Genomic DNA, 17,434 nt, shown 5'->3' with positions numbered 1-17,434 from the left:
AACAAATTGTAGGACTACAATTTATATTATTTGAAGAATACCTACAGTAGGAAGCACAACCTCAGCTAAAGCAGGCAAATCATGCTCACAAAAGAAACTGGAATCTGGATAGCTTTTATTGATCCAAAGTATCCTGCAAGATGCAGTGGAATAAAATGAATGGTACAGTCTGGGAGAGAAAGGAAGAAATGGATTTCAAAGCTTTAACATCGAGTGAACATATAGTTCTTAAAGTGAACTAGAAATCTGTCAAGCATTGTGGGCAGCAGCGCGTGGAAGCCAGAGATATGCTCACATACAATCGTGCAGCTTGCGATAGGCTGTTATATTACTGTAATAACACAAGTCTCAAACCAGATCTATTAGAGTTAAAACATGAGAAGAGAACAACAATGGGAATGCAAAGTGAGGTGAACAACAAAAAAAAACTGCAGATACTACAAGTGTAAAATAAATAAAGGGAATGCAAGAGAATCAGCAAGTTAGACAGTATCGATGGAGAAATAAACAGAGATATAATTTCAGGTCATAACCATTGAAGGCAAGCTGCTCTTTCTCCACAGATACTCCCTTACCTGCTGAATATAATTGACCTGAAATGAGACGCTTTTCTTTGAAAATAAAGATCTGAAAAAATATACAAAAAAATGTTGCATTTCTGTTTATCAGGTTTTTATTGCTCAACAGCACTCATCCATCACAAATGAAATAGTCAAAAGAAGAGAAATAACTATAACAAAAAATGATCATTGATAATCACCAACCTTTCAAAAGTTTGTGGTAATATGTGAAGTGAACCTTTACATGTAGCAGTTTCTGACATACAAAAAATGGTATCAGAGCACAGAGAGTGCACACTCGTTAGCCTGAAAAAGGAAGAACCATCTGCCAACAAAAAATGTTTTTGTAAACTTGAATGCAGGGGAGAATGAGTTGAAGTTCAAATATAAGGTTCCTTTTTGAAAATGAACTGCAACTCAATGGGAATTGAAAGCAAGGGACACGGAAGTTCAAGAAAAAAATATGAAATACACCGATAACATTTTTATTGGCATTTTATAGTTTTTGTATTCGGCAAGTCTGTTGAGTATTTCAAAATACAATTCAAACATATTGTTTTCATTACTGTGCCTGTGTTATACGTACAAAGCAGTGATGAAATGAATAATTAGGCAAGCCCATTAGAATGAATACATAATTGGCCATAAAACTGCAATATAGTCTAACAGACAAGTTTAATACATCTACTCCAGGTGCATAATAATAAGCATGGATTTTAATAAAACATTAATAAATTGTCCACATGTTCTGTATACCAGCTTTTTATTAAACCTTTAATTCATTGTGTGAAGCACTAACAAACTTATTACAAATGTGTTATTATAGTTAATGATGAGAAAGTAGTCAAGGTTTTGCTCAATAATGAGAGATTTGCCAGTTGCCCACACATTGACATAATAAAGGAATCCTACTTATGAGTGACTTTCCTTTGGAATGGCGATATCTTAATTATGGGTGCGACAGATTGTAGTCAATGTATCCACCATCATGCAAGCTTTAAGTGACTGGTTTAACAAAAGAAATCAACGCTGCCAGTGGAAATTTGGAAAATAGAAAATTTTGCAAATGGTCAGAAGACAACTTTTGCAGAAAGGGCCGATAAGATATTGCACATATTTTGTTGGTATGGATCAAGTGCATACATAACACATGAAATATGGTTGATTGAGTATCTCATGACCAAAAGAGACGATGGTGGTGATGGTGGTAAGGAAAAGTGGTGATAATGGGAACCATTAGCGGAGAGGTGAATGGCAGATGTAACCAGAACCAGATAGGAACCAAATGAGAGGGTGGTGCAGCGCATATTGCAGCACGTTGGAAACCTATAAGTAAACCATGCCGCACACACCAAAGTTGCTGGTGAATGCAGCGGGCCAGGCAGCATCTCTAGGAAGCGGTACAGTTGACGTTTCAGGCCAAGACCCTTCGTCAGGACTAACTGAAGGAAGAGGCTTACTAACGCTTACTGGCTCATGTTGTTCCGTTGCTCAAAAAAGGACCGAAAAGTAATCCGGGAAATTATAGGCCGGTAAGATTAACGTCGGTAGTAGGTAAGTTATTGGAGGGAGTACTAAGAGACAGAATCTACAAGCATTTGGATAGACAGGGACTTATTATGGAGAGTCAACATGGCTTTGTGCGTGGTAGGTCATGATTGACCAATCTATTGGAGTTTTTCGAGGAGGTTACCAGGAAAGTGGATGAAGGGAAGGCAGTGGATATTGTCCACATGGATTTCAGTAAGGCCTCTGACAAGGTCCCGCATGGGAAGTTAGTTAGGAAAATTCAGTCGCTAGGTATACATGGAGAGGTGGTAAATTGGATTAGACATTGGCTCAATGGAAGAAACCAAAGAGTGGTAGTAGAGAATTGCTTCTCTGAGTGGAGGCCTGTGACTAGTGGTGTGCCACAGGGATCAGTGCTGGGTCCATTGTTATTTGTCATCTATATCAATGATCTGGATGATATTGTGGTAAATTGAATCAGCAAATTTGCTGATAATACAAAGATTGGAGGTGTAGTAGACAGTGAGGAAGGTTTTCAGAGCCTGCAGAGGGGCTTGGACCAGCTGGAAAAATGGGCTGAAAAATGGCAGATGGAGTTGAATACAGACAAGTGTGAGGTATTGCATGTTGGAAGGACAAACCAAGGTAGAACATACAGGGTTAATGGTAAGGCACTGAGGAGTGCAGTAGAACAGAGGGATCTGGGAATACAGATACAAAATTCCCCAAAAATGGCGTCACAGGTAGATAGGGTTGTAAAGACAGCTTTTGGTACATTGGCCTTTATTATTCAAAGTATTGAGTATAAGAGCTGGAATGTTATGATGAGGTTGTATAAGGCATTGGTGAGGCCGAATCTGGAGTATTGTGTTCAGTTTTGGTCACCAAATTACAGGAAGGATATAAATAAGGTTGAAAGAGCGCAGAGAAGGTTTACAAGGATGTTGCCGGGACTTGAGAAACTCAGTTACAGAGAAAGGTTGAATAGGTTAGGACTTTATTCCCTGGAGCGTAGAAGAATGAGGGGAGATTTGATAGAGGTATATAAAATTATGATGGGTATAGATAGAGTGAATGCAAGCAGGCTTTTTCCACTGAGGCAAGGGGAGAAAAAAAACAGAGGACATGGGTTAAGGGTGAGGGGGGAAAAGTTTAAAGGGAACATTAGGGGGCGCTTCTTCACACAGAGAGTGGTGGGAGTATGGAATGAGCTGCCAGACGAGGTGGTAAATGTGGGTTCTTTTTTAACATTTAAGAATAAATTGGACAGATACATGGATGGGAGGTGTATGGAGGGATATGGTCCGTGTGCAGGTCAGTGGGACTAGGCAGAAAATGGTTCGGCACAGCCAAGAAGGGCCAAAAGGCCTGTTTCTGTGCTGTAGTTTCTATGGTTTTTTTCTATGGATAGATTGGTAAAGACAAGCTCAAATTGATTGTGTTAGTTACTCTCTGCACTGAAGTTCTCCCAGAAAACATAATGCCCATGCTGCTCACACGTACTTTTTCCAAATGTTATTCAACAGAGATAATCAGCTGAGAGGAAAAAAATAATGACTATCAGGAGCAGGTTACTTTGTCCGTGTCTGACCTCGTACCATGAACTTTTATGGAGCGTGAAGTCAAAGTCGAGGCAGATATGCTGTAATGTGAAAGGTTAACTTGCCTGTCAGCCAAAAGCCACTTCTGCAATGCCAGTTGCTGATTGGCCTGTTCAAAGGATGTGACGGCTCTCTCCCATTGGTTGGCTTTTGTGCCATGGGGCAGGGGTATAAGTTTAGAATGCGCGCAAGCCTTGGTCTCTTTTTGCGAGAGCTACCCCCTCCCTCCCTTCAGACTGGGCTGCATCCATGGCTGAAGGACCATTGAGAAAGTGTGCTGCAGAAAGGAGGGCCTGCATGCACACTTAGATAAGTACCTGTTTGTTGATTGTTTAGTGTTGTAGTTGTATAATTTTTGGGGGGCGGGGGGCGGTGCGAACAAGGAAGTACCTGTTTGAGTTAGAAGTGTTATTGAAAGAAGTTCAATGTTGAGCATTGTAACTCAGTGGGCTTACTTGATTGACTTGGATGTCTGAGTGTTTCACTGTTTGTAAATAAATAGTTAACGTGCTTAATCACAATCAATGCTTTCTGACCAACTTACCAAATCCACAAATCTGTGTAACATGCGAGCATGTCAAAGTGCAGGTCAGCTATGTTTTATTACATGGAATGACTTCTGCTTTTCTTTGGGAAAAGGATCCCTGACTATCCCACTGCTTTCCCATGATATTCCCCTCCAAAACCACTATGATTGGCAGAAATGTAGTGGCTATTCCAGTTTCTGATCCACCACTCCTTAGTATTTCAATAGACTCTTTGCTTGAACAATAGCTTCAGCTGAGAGGCAGATATGTGAGCAAAACTTTGTGCAGTGAATAAAGGCTGGTGTAACACCATCTGAAAATGTAATGGATATTAATTCAAATATGGCTTTTGACATGTAATTGAATACATAATTAAGGAAATTGAGAAGGTCGATCTGGAAAGAAAGTGACAATGTGACTGATTGGATTTTTCCACAGGAGGACAAATCCTTCTAAGCTGTAACTTTTCTATATTTCTATAATTTAAGTTCTTTCTAGACTTGTATTTTAAATAAAACTGACAAAAATGCTTCAGGGTATGATGTGGTTAACACTATACAATTCCTTACTTGATATGGCTGGTAAAAACAGTAATTGATCAAGTCAAATGAACTGACCACTAACCTGGGATTCATGATAAGGCGTCGGAAAAAGTAAGTCCAAGTAATATAATCCATTGCATCTTGTTTGGATGAGATTGTTCCAGCAGAAATCTCGGCATTCATATGGTCAGAGAGGACTTCCAATAAACTGCAAATGGAAAACGTAACAAGAGTAAAAAGAATATTAATGCTTTTGCTTGGGATCAAATGATTTAAGGTGATGATTTTGTCATTGCTTAAATTTGAAAACAAAGGGAGTCTCTTGTATGGTGGTATGTTTTTGCCAGCAAACATTGCCTATTTCTTCAATCATTTTGGTATGACACTCATACAAATGCTATTGTTGGCTGGTAATCTCTATATTGCATGAATATCACCATAATTACCAGCTGTGGTTTATACGACTGAATGGCCAAAATATTTGATAAATGCTTATCATTTTAATCAATATTTACAAATTGCATTCCTCAATTTGGTCTTAACATTAAAACTGAAAGATGTGGGTTAGGATATACTTTGTGAAAGGAGCAAATGAACTAACTAGTATATGTATTCATTTATCAATAACAATATACAAGAGCAACACCATCAATTATTCAAGAAATTCTTTAATGCACTTAAGATGTTCTGTAAAACCTACTTTCATTTGGCTACTTTTATTTTCATTCTCCTTCAGGTTTATTTTCAAATCTAATTGTGACAATTTACTATGTATGTTTCCAGATAATATTCTAGCATAAAATTAATTTTATTTAGTTAAATTTCAAAAATGACCAAATTTTACCTTAAAACAAGGTCAAAACAAACTTCGTAAAGTAAATGACAAAGAATAATTCTTTGGCCTTTTTCCAGCCTACTATTTTAATTCATTTGGTGTGTGGCCACATTGTATGAGACTGTGCTAATTTGATTAGAGTGCTAGGAAAAAGCTCCTTATGACACGTTGTCCTTTTACCTTTGGGATATGTGCTTTAAATCAAAAATAAATGACATGACAGAAAGCTTTTCTCTGCTGGATGTAACTCATCTGTATGGACTGTTTTCTGCTGATATCAGCCCGCTTATTTGTGGCCTGAAGTATTCATGAGACGATAGCCTCCCTCAGAGAGACCATAGGAACTGTTTGCTGCAGGCAATAAAAACGTAACTGTGTTCTTTTCAGTTGGGCTTAAGTATATAAAGTAGAGGGAGCTTTAATTTGACTTTTACTGAAATGTTTCAAAGACTGGAACAGAAAATGGTAATGAATTATATCCTTCATAGAAACAAATAAGTGTAAGAAATGACTAACTTAATGCACAGCTTATGGATAAAACAATAAATGCCACAGTCCTATGAGATGCTGTTATTGTCTTCATAAAACTCACCTTGATTCAACAGGGAAGGGTTCATACAGAAATTTCTTGTAGAAATCTTTTTTAATGTCATGGACCAATATTACAGCCTTTCCCTGGTCATCAAACTGTGGCCTGCCTGCACGGCCCATCATCTGTAGAACATCTGAAATTAAACAAATGAGAAATTTATGTCATATTTATTTATAATTTCAGGAACCAGGTTGCAAGAAAATGACAAATGAGGAAGATGCATCCCACCTCAATTTTTCCATTTAGTAAAATTCTAATTTCCTCCTATTTCAGCATTTAAATGCTTTTCAAGTACTTGAGATATTGTTCTTCCTTGGCTTAGTAGCAGTAACTTTGACAGAAGATGAAGGGTTCAATTTCCTCAAATCAGTGCACTCAGAGGAAACTGCACTATTGGAGGTCAATCTTTTGGAACAGACATTAATCTTGAACAGGGAGCTTAAAGTCAAGGAACCCTTAGGAAGCAGTGATCATACTATGATAAAATTCACCCTGCAATTTGAGAGGCAGAAGCTCAAGTCACATGTATCATTACTGCAGTGAATTACAGTGAATTGTAGAGGCACAAGTGAGGAACTAGCCAAAGTTGATTGAAAGGGGACACTAGCACGGATGACGGCAGAACAGCAATAACTGGAGTTTCTGGGAGCAATTTGGAAGGTACAAGATAGATACATCCCAAAGAAGCAGTATTCTAAAGACAGGATGACAACAAATATGGCTGACAAGGGAAGTCAAAGCCAACATAAAAGCAAGAGAGGGCATATTATAGAACAACTATTAGTGGAAAGTTCGAGGATTGGGAAATTTAAAAAAATCGGCAGAAAGCAACTAAAAAGCCATACAGAAGGAAAAGATGAAATATGAAGGTAAGCTAGCCAATAGTATCAGAGGATACTAAAAATTTTTCAGATGTATAAAAAGTAAAGTAAGGCTAGAGTAGATATTGGACCACTGAAAAATGACATTACAGAGGTAGTAATGTAGGACAAGGAAATAGCAGATGAACCGAATAAGTATTCTGCACCAGTCTTCAATATGAAAGATGCTAGCAGTATGCTGAATGTTTAGGAGTGTCAGGGGCAGAAGTGAGTGGATAAAGAGATTGTGGAGGCATAAGTAAGGATCTTTTAAGTAGGAATGAAGGAAGGCAGTAGAAAGGAAATTATAGGCCAGTTAGCCTGACCTCAGTGGTTAGATTCCCTAAAGGTTAACTTGCAGGTTGAGTTGGTGGTGGGGAAGGCAAATGCGATGTTAGCATTCATTTCAAGTGAGGCTTTATAAGGCACTATTGAGGTCTCACCTGGCATATTATCAGCAGTTTCAGGCCCCTTATCTAAGAAAGGATGTGCTGACATTGGAGAGAGTCCAGAGGAGGTTCATGAGAATGATTCCAGGAATGAAAGGGTTATCAGATGAGGAGCGTTTGATGGCCTGGGCCTGTACTCACTGGAATTTAGAAGAATGCGGGGAAATCTCATCGAAACTTCTGAATGGCTGAAAGGCCTTGATAGAGTGGATGTGGAGAGGGGGTCTCCCATAGTGGGTGAGTCCAAGACCAGCGGGCACAGCCTCAGAACAGTGGGACACCCATTTAGAATGGAGATGATGAGGAATTTCTTTAGCCAGAGGGTGGTGAATCTGTGGAATTCATTGCCATAGCCAGCTGTGGAAGCCAGGTCATTAGGTGTATATAAGGCAGAGGGCGAAAGATCTTGATTACTCAGCATGTTAGAGGTTATGGGGAGAATGGGATTGAAAGGGAAAATGGATCAGCCATGATGAAATGGCAGTCCTGACTTGATGGGCCAAATGGCCTAATTCTGCTCCTATGTCTTGTGTTGTTAATGCATTTTCTACCTGATCGGGAAAAGGTCCCCAATAGTATTATACAAAAGGAAGGCTGTTTCCTGACCCGTGCTGACAGTTATTCCTCAATTTATCTCATGAGAAACACTTTTAAGTGGATCCATCACTATGTTGATTTTGTGACTTTGCTGAGTGCATTCTAGCCTAAAATATGTTTGCCCATGTAAAAACGAATACTTCAAATATAATTAATGCTTGTAAGCTGTCTGCTGGTGTAAAAACAGTGATAATAAACACAGTATTTTTGTTCATTGTACCTGAAATGTTTTGCTATTTCCTTCTGTTCAAATTTATCATAAAATTATTTTTGACTAGCTTAAGCCACTGCTCCATTTTAATTTTAAAATTCATATCTTTGTTTTCAAAACTCTCTCCAATCTCTTTCCTACCAACTTTTTTTCCGGCTTTCTCCAGCCCTACAATCTTTGCAGATGGGCATCTTGATTTTCATCACTCGGCTGCTGGATCTTTCTCCCAAGATGCACCTGCATCTCTCTTTCATTTTCCTTGTTTGGCAGTACCAAAGACCTGGTGGAAGTGTTTGATGTTTTGCAGGCAGACTTGATGGACTTTGGAAAACAGGACCTCAAATGTTGCTATTTCTTGATTATTACACAAATATTCTGTAGGAATTCAGCAGGTAAGGTAGCAACTAGACACTGGAATACTACAGTACAGTACAAGCCCTTTGGCCCTTGATGTTCTGCTGACCCATATATATTCCTTAAAAAAAACATACTAAACCCACACTACCCCATAACCCTCTATTTTTCTTTCATCTATGTGCCTGTCCAAGAGGCTCTTAAAATACCCCTAATGTTTTAGCCTCCACCATCATCCCTGGCAAGTCATTCCAGGCACCCACAACCCTCTGTGTAAAAAACTTATCCCTGACGTCTGCCCTAAACTTCCCTCCCTTAACTTTGTACATCTCTGGAGGAAAATGAACAGTTGTCATTTTGGAGCCAAGACCCTTCATCAGGGCTGGGAAAAAATGTGGACAGAAGCCAGAATAAAATGGTGGGGTGACAGATGATTTCAGGTAAGAGAAGGGAGACAGATAGCTGAGGGAGAGCGGAATGTGGGAGTTATGTAAGAAACTGGGAGATGATAGGTGTAAGACGTAAAGGTCTCAAAAGTTGGAATCCCTGTATTCCACGGACCACTGTCCCCTCCTATCAGGTTCCACCTATTACCCACCAGCTTGAACTCCTCCCTCTCCCTCCACTATTTTATTCTGGGTCTGTCCTCTTTCTTTCCATTCACAGAAGGATTCAAGAGCAATAGATGTAACAGTAGGAGAGTTTATTTTCACCAATATTAAATGGAAGGTGCAGCCACAGTCTATCCAAGAGAGCTTTTTGAGACATTTGTATTAGAGAAAGAGGAGTCCTGAACCTAACCTTGTGCAATGTAGCTGGGAAACTGACTGAAGTGTCAAACAGAAGTCTTTATATAGTGACTATAGCTCTAACTTTCATGGTAGTTATAGAAAGGGATAAGGATGGTCTAATATTTAAAGACAAGAGTTGGTGGGGTCAGGCAGCAGGGTAAGACTTGGAAAGATTAGGCACACTTGCAGGTGGGTCTATATTTAGCTCAAGGAACTCATTCAAAAGTGAAACAAGGAGAGTTTGGGACCATCATGTCCTTATAAAGGTGAAAGGTTCAGACAGTAAATATAAGGAATCCTGGGTGTCAAGGTATATCAATTGCTAGATTAAAAAAGGAAAACATAGTGAAAGTAATTGGACTGAAACTATGGGATGTCCTTGAAGAATATAGAAAATATAGAAGGGTATTAGAATTAGAGAGCACAAGATATCAACACTGATCAAAATTTTAAAAAATCTGAAAGCATTCAAAAGTAAAAGGGTGATCAGGGAAATAATAGGGCCCATTAAGGACCACGTAATCTATGCATGGAATCAAAGGATGCAGGCAGGAGCTTGAATAAATACTTAACACCTGTTTTAACTAAGAATAAGGTCATTATAGTTGGAAAATTCAGGGCCAGGATAGCAAAACTCTAAAACATTTTTTTAATTAATAGGCAAACGACAGGAATTCTGCAGATGCTGGAAATTCAAGCAACATACATCAAAGTTGCTGGTGAACGCAGCAGGCCAAGCAGCATCTATAGGAAGAGGGGCAGTCAACGTTTCAGGCCGAGACCCTTCGTCAGGACTAACTGAAAGAAGAGTAAGTAAGGGATTTGAAAGCTGGAGGGGGAGGGGGAGATCCAAAATGATAGGAGAAGACAGGAGGGGGAGGGATAGAGCCGAGAGCCGGACAGGTGATAGGCAAAAGGGGATACGAGAGGATCATGGGACAGGAGGTCCGGGAAGAAAGACAAGGAGGGGGGGTGACCCAGAGGATGGGCTAGAGGTATATTCAGAGGGACAGAGGGAGAAAAAGGAGAGTGAGAGAAAGAATGTGTGCATAAAAATGAGTAACAGATGGGGTACGAGGGGGAGGTGGGGCCTTAGCGGAAGTTAGAGAAGTCGATGTTCATGCCATCAGGTTGGAGGCTACCCAGACGGAATATAAGGTGTTGTTCCTCCAACCTGAGTGTGGCTTCATCTTTACAGTAGAGGAGGCCGTGGATAGACATGTCAGAATGGGAATGGGATGTGGAATTAAAATGTGTGGCCACTGGGAGATCCTGCTTTCTCTGGCGGACAGAGTGTAGATGTTCAGCAAAGCGGTCTCCCAGTCTGCGTCGGGTCTCACCAATATATAAAAGGCCACATCGGGAGCACCGGACGCAGTATATCACCCCAGTCGACTCACAGGTGAAGTGATGCCTCACCTGGAAGGACTGTTTGGGGCCCTGAATGGTGGTAAGGGAGGAAGTGTAAGGGCATGTGTAGCACTTGTTCCGCTTACACGGACATCCCCTTCTCGCAATTCCTCCGTCTCCGCCGCATCTGCTCTCAGGATGAGGCTTTTCATTCTAGGACGAGGGAGATGTCTTCCTTTTTTAAAGAAAGGGGCTTCCCTTCCTCCACTATCAACTCTGCTCTTAAACGCATCTCCCCCATTTCACGTACATCTGCTCTCACTCCATCCTCTCACCACCCCACTAGGAATAGGGTTCCCCTGGTCCTCACCTACCACCCCACCAGCCTACGGGTCCAACATATTATTCTCCGTAACTTCCGCCACCTCCAATGGGATCCCACCACTAAGCACATCTTTCCCTCCCTGCCCTCTCTGCATTCCGCAGGGATCGCTCCCTACACAACTCCCTTGTCCATTCGTCCCCCCCATCCCTCTCCACTGATCTCCCTCCTGGCACTTATCCGTGTAAGCGGAACAAGTGCTACATATGCCCTTACACTTCCTCCCTTACTACCATTCAGGGCCCCAAACAGTCCTTCCAGGTGAGGCATCACTTCACCTGTGAGTCGACTGGGGTGATATACTGCGTCCGGTGCTCCCGATGTGGCCTTTTATATATTGGTGAGACCCGACACAGACTGGGAGACCGCTTTGCTGAACATCTACGCTCTGTCCGCCAGAGAAAGCAGGATCTCCCAGTGGCCACACATTTTAATTCCACATCCCATTCCCATTCTGACATGTCTATCCACGGCCTCCTCTACTGTAAAGATGAAGCCACACTCAGGTTGGAGGAACAACACCTTATATTCCGTCTGGGTAGCTTCCAACCTGATGGCATGAACATCGACTTCTCTAACTTCCGCTAAGGCCCCACCTCCCCCTCGTACCCCATCTGTTACTCATTTTTATGCACACATTCTTTCTCTCACTCTCCTTTTTCTCCCTCTGTCCCTCTGAATATACCTCTTGCCCATCCTCTGGGTCACCCCCCCCCCCGTCTTTCTTCCCGGACCTCCTGTCCCATGATCCTCTCATATCCCCTTTTGCCTATCACCTGTCCAGCTCTCGGCTCTATCCCTCCCCCTCCTGTCTTCTCCTATCATTTTGGATCTCCCCCTCCCCCTCCAGCTTTCAAATCCCTTACTCACTCTTCCTTCAGTTAGTCCTGACGAAGGGTCTCGGCCTGAAACGTCGACTGCCCCTCTTCCTATAGATGCTGCTTGGCCTGCTGCGTTCACCAGCAACTTTGATGTATGTTGTTTTTAATTAATAAGGAGGTTTCAGATTTCTTATAGATCTTAAAGATGGATTGATGAGATGTCTTCTAACTGCTATGCAAGGCAGAGGAAGAAAATACTGAAGTCCTGAAAGGAATTTTCAAACCTTTGCCACTTACAGATCAGCTGCTGGATGACAGAAAATGTGGTACTCTTATTCAAGCAAGGCAGCAGAGATAAGACAGATAATTGCAGACTTGTTAGTTTAATGTCAATTGTTTAGAAGTTATCAGAAAAATATAATAACGATAAACTGTATTTAGGATTAATCATTTAGGCAATCATTTATGTATTTACGCAAGGATTAATCAAAGAGTCAGTATGATTTTGTTAGGGGAGATCCTGCCTGATTAGAAGGTATACAAGTGCAAAGATACTTGAAGCTGGTAGCACAAGTAGAATTGGATAGTGAAGGTGTAGAGGATTCTTGTCTTCATTAGCCAGGGCACAGAATATAAGAGAAGGGATACAACTTCTGAAAACATTGTTAGGCCATAGCTGGAGTAATGCATACATTTCTGGTCACAACACTATAGAAAAGACATGACCACTCTGGAGTGGATGCAGAGATTTAACAGAATGTTGCTGGGGATGCATCATTTTGGTTATATTAAAGACTGTATAGGCAGAGTTTGTTTCCATTGGAACAGAGGAGATTGAGCGAGGATCTGAATGAAGTATACAAAATTAGAAGTGGCATAGATAAGGTAGATTATTAGAAACCTTTTCCCTATAGCAGATGTATGTAAAACTAAAGGAAATAGGCAGGAGGTTGAGAAAGAGCTTTTTTCATTGTGATGGTAGTTGGATTTTGCAACGGAATGCCTGAATGAGTGATGGAAGCAGATACTCTCACAGTATCTAAGTAGTATTGAAATGAGCAATGGAAACATCAACACATAGAATGCTATGGTACAAGTGCTGGTAAATGGAATTATTCTCCATAGATTAATGGTTGCCATGAGCACAAAGCACTGAAGAGTCTGCTTCTGTACTGTTTGACTCTATAGTTATGCCAAATGACTTTAGGTAATTATTTGGAAATGAGGAAAAAGCTTCAGACATTACCAAATCATTGGATCGCTGAAAGAAGCAAAGCAGTATGTTTTTGTTGCTTGCAGCCAGTATTGACAATGTGGCAATTGCAAATTGGTTGTAGGAAGATTTAGCTAATTACAAAGTGTGGAATGCAATTTTTTTGAAAGATGCCAAAATTTCATAAATCAACAGTTGGATTTTTAGATAGCTAGCTTGTAGCACTGTAAGTCTGGAAAGAAGTTAAGATCTTCTTCTTGTTTACTTGCACCAGAATTGCTGAATAGGAAGATCCCTTGACTCCAATAAGGCCTAATACCCAAATGTCATGCATCAATGGTGTATGAGAAAGCAAAAGCTTTAGTAGGCTTTTTCAATTACTTAATCTCTTTAAATAAAATAATTGGGAAATACTAAGAAAAAAACATGTAACAAATATCAGAAGAGAAAGATGAGGTCACCACCATATTTGAGCAGCCCACCTGTAATTGCAAAGTCCACGTAACGTCTTGTTTTTCCATCATAATACTCTGTACCTTTTACAATGACAAGGTGAGCAGGAAAGTTAACTCCCCAAGCCAAAGTGCTTGTGGCAATAAGAACCTATAATAGTAAAAGCACAAACAGAATCAAATTCATTCCAATTTAAAAATAATGAAATAAACAGGATATCATGAGAAGCTGCTCACTTGAATCTTGCAATTAACAAACAGTTCTTCTACATGTTTTCGGTCATACTCATGCAGTCCAGCATGATGTAGTCCAATACCAAAGGCTAAGGTCAGTTTTAGATTAGAATCTTTCACCATCTCAATTATATCATTCATCTATAAAGATAAACAACAGAACACATTTTAGTTCAAAAATACTTTCTCTATCACCAGATCCTTAAGGAATCACAATTCTGATAGCTCTTTATTTGCTGTTCTATTTACAGCTGAGCAAATATAGATCCTTTGAAGTTATAATCCTTTAAATAATGATTCATTCTGCAGTAACTGCATTATAAAAACTCAAGTTCTGATAAAAATTCAGAATGATTTGAAACCGGCAATATTTTACATTGTCCCAAAGGGAATTTACTGACTCGTTACAGCATAAAAGGGAAGTACTTTGCCCATTGGGTCAAATGAGCACCCAGCAGACCAATCTTATCAATCCCATTCCCGTTCCTTTTCAATAAACCTGCAAATTTATTTACTGAAAATATATCACCAACTCTCTTTTGGTTCTTGTGCCACTTTTCTACACCAAGGGGTGGTGCAAAAGTTAGTTAACTACCATGGATATTCTAAGGAGTTAGGAGGAAAATGAAGCAGAGTGGAAATCCATGTGATCAAGGCCATAGACAGTACCTGACAATCAGTATTAAGCCTGAGTCCCTGGAACTATGGGGAAGGCAACTGTGATAGGATTCCTATCTGTGATCACCTATGCATTAATACATTTATTTTACAATTCCACCCACTGATACATTAACATATACAAGTTCCTGGACAAATAGGCTCAAATGGAGAAACATTCAGGAATGAGCTAAGTACTTCAACACACATTCTGTTATATAGCTGCAAACTTTTACTCCTGCTCTTCCTAGAGTGGTTCTGTTAGAGTTGAAGGCAGTATCTCAGATTTCTGCATTGATTGCTGATATGTTTAGGTAATATCCTCTGGGTTTTGAAGACACACTACTCTGCTCTACTCTATCTATCAGGGATATAATCAATCATTTTGTCAATGGAACAAACAAAATTGGACCAAACTCTCTTTTTCCTGTATCTTGATATTTTGAAGTTGGCAGTTATGGAAATAGTGGAAGTGCTAATAATAATCTTTTTATATTCTACTTATTCTATAATGATTCCCACTAATTAGAAGGTAACAAGTATAACCCCCAATAGAAATATTGGAATCATAGTTATGAAAGAGGCAACAAGGTATTTTGATGTAAAATTTTCAATAAGGTTTTACAAAGCAGATTATTAAATACAATTCAATCATACAGTATAATGTGTTAAATACTGGTATGGAATGAGGATTCATTGAAAAAACAGAAACAAATGGGTCACTTTCGGGTTGGGAGGCAGTGTCTAAACATCCTCTTTCTAATACATCACCACACACAACTGCATAAATACTGCACCCTTCTCACTGGGTAAGGATTAATTCTTGCAGCACAGATGATTCTATTTTCATTTACGTACATTGATTGTGGCCATTCTTTCCTGTATGCAATACCCAAGGATCTGTCATACAAATTGGAAAAGTTCCTAGTCGGGAGGCTGCTACCTGCTTAATGAATCTGCTGTGTTGTTAACAGCAGGAAACCCAGGCTGCTGCTAGGAGACAGTTATGTGTTTGCATTAATCATCACTACATGTAGCTCCAGACATATCTAAACTTTACTAACCCATGCATAACTATAACAATAAGTAAATTATGTGTTGCCAAAGAACTTTTATAAATATAGCAATGTTGTTTTGATAAAAAAAATCATTGCAGAAATATAATTATGCAGTTAAATATAAGAGATGCATGGAATAATTACCATATTATCAAGGTTAGATTGGGAGTAAGATACTGCAATGTTTATTAATCATTAATTACTGCACAACTTAAGTTCACTGCTATTAACTAATTAATCATTAGGATATTATTATGAACATCAAGAAGATGATTGGAGATAAACTGTGAAACCCACATAACACCAGAGAATCCTATTTTCATGCTCACAAAATTCTTATTGCTGTTCTCCAATAGTTTAACCTTCACCACTTACATGCTCTCCTTGGCAACATCATCTGAAAACAGCATTTTAGTTTTCAAAAGAAAGCTGATTATATCTAGCTTTAGCTCAGAAAGAGTCTTATCGAACCTCTTTCATTGTTGGTATGTTCGACAAGAAAATGATAGCAAAAATTTCTTTCAATTAATTACTGGTAATACTTTAACTATTTTCTTTGCGTTCTATTGCAAAATCCATACCTTAATCACTGACATTATCAAGCTAGGTATCTGATACAACTAAGACGTAGGCTTTCTTCTCTTTTCAGTACCTTGAACATGATAAAACTCCCTTTTGCTAAAGATGTCAATTGCCAGACACATTTGCAATGCAGAATGTAATCACCAATGAACAGTGCAAGCCTGGATGTTCTCCAGGATTTATTGCATGCCAGTTTGAACTCCTTTTATTACCAGCGGAATTGTGGGAAAAGAAGTAAAGTGAGAAATTAGAATGGGCTGATCATTTTACAAACATTATTGATTGGTTCCAGTTTCAATTTTATGATCAAGACACTATCATGAGAAGTTGGGTCAAGGATGCTGCCTGAGGAATCCCTGCAGTGCTATGCTGAATGCCAGCCCCCCCACCCCCCAACACACACACACACACACACACACACATCAATGACCACAGCACCTTTTGTGCTATGCTTAATTCCAGTTGAATGCCTTTCTTAACTGACCAGTTTTACTAGGCCTCTCACATTGTACTCAATCAAATGCTCAAATGCAGCCTTGATGTCAAAAGGCAGTCACCTGTACTTCACCTGATCTTTCTGCCCTTGCATGGATAATCATATCCATGAGGTCTGAAACAAAATAGTACTTGTACAAGCTACTGCTGAGTAGATTATTGGGTGTAAAAGGCAAATAATAAACTTTTGATGGTTCCTTCCCTTATTTTGTCACTGCCTGAGAGTCGGACAGTTAGATGGAACACAGGAAGAGTCATACAACACACAAGCTATTGCACAGAATTGACAGGGAAGTAATCATCTTCAACAACCTCCAAATGACATATTATTGAACCACCTGCTATTAGATTCATGGGGGTCATTGATAATATGCTGCTTTAAAACACAGGGAACTGATCAGGTTCATGTAGCTAAGGGACTCCAGTAGTAGTTTAGTGCCAGATTAAAAAGCCTTACCAAAATGTTCATAATGCAGCAGGTTACCAAGAAAGAAAAGTGAATGGCCTAAGTTTTTGGTTCAGTGTAGCTTAGCCAAACTTAGTCAAAAATTAATCATTTCCTGAATCCCCAAATATATAGATATACACTGCCAAAATAAAAAGAGTAACACAAGACCTGAATTAGTGCAATTGCAACAACACTCTTATTAAAATGAGAAGCCCAACTACCATCAGAAGCATATGCTCCCTTAATCCACTTTGCAGTGTATAGTAGTAGTGTGATCAAAGTACGATGTTCTCTAAAGGGGTTGCTTATTGGTC

The 17,434-nt window shown here is 39.6% G+C and overlaps 1 protein-coding gene across 1 annotated transcript in view; it reads right to left on the bottom strand.

Annotated features, from left to right (window-relative positions):
- The window catches only part of ascc3 (activating signal cointegrator 1 complex subunit 3), a 399,975-nt gene that overhangs the window by 104,017 nt on the left and 278,524 nt on the right, over window positions 1–17,434 (bottom strand). The window contains exons 31-34 of the mRNA XM_063040308.1: window positions 13,884–14,021; window positions 13,677–13,797; window positions 6,167–6,299; window positions 4,822–4,947 (exon numbers count right to left, since the gene is read on the bottom strand). Of these exons, the coding sequence (XP_062896378.1) occupies window positions 4,822–4,947; window positions 6,167–6,299; window positions 13,677–13,797; window positions 13,884–14,021 (518 nt within the window). The remainder of the gene's footprint in view (window positions 1–4,821; window positions 4,948–6,166; window positions 6,300–13,676; window positions 13,798–13,883; window positions 14,022–17,434) is intronic.

Source organism: Mobula hypostoma, chromosome 2, assembly GCF_963921235.1.
Source record: "Mobula hypostoma chromosome 2, sMobHyp1.1, whole genome shotgun sequence".
Taxonomy (NCBI): domain Eukaryota; kingdom Metazoa; phylum Chordata; class Chondrichthyes; order Myliobatiformes; family Myliobatidae; genus Mobula; species Mobula hypostoma.
This window is presented reverse-complemented; position numbering and strand designations above follow the sequence as displayed.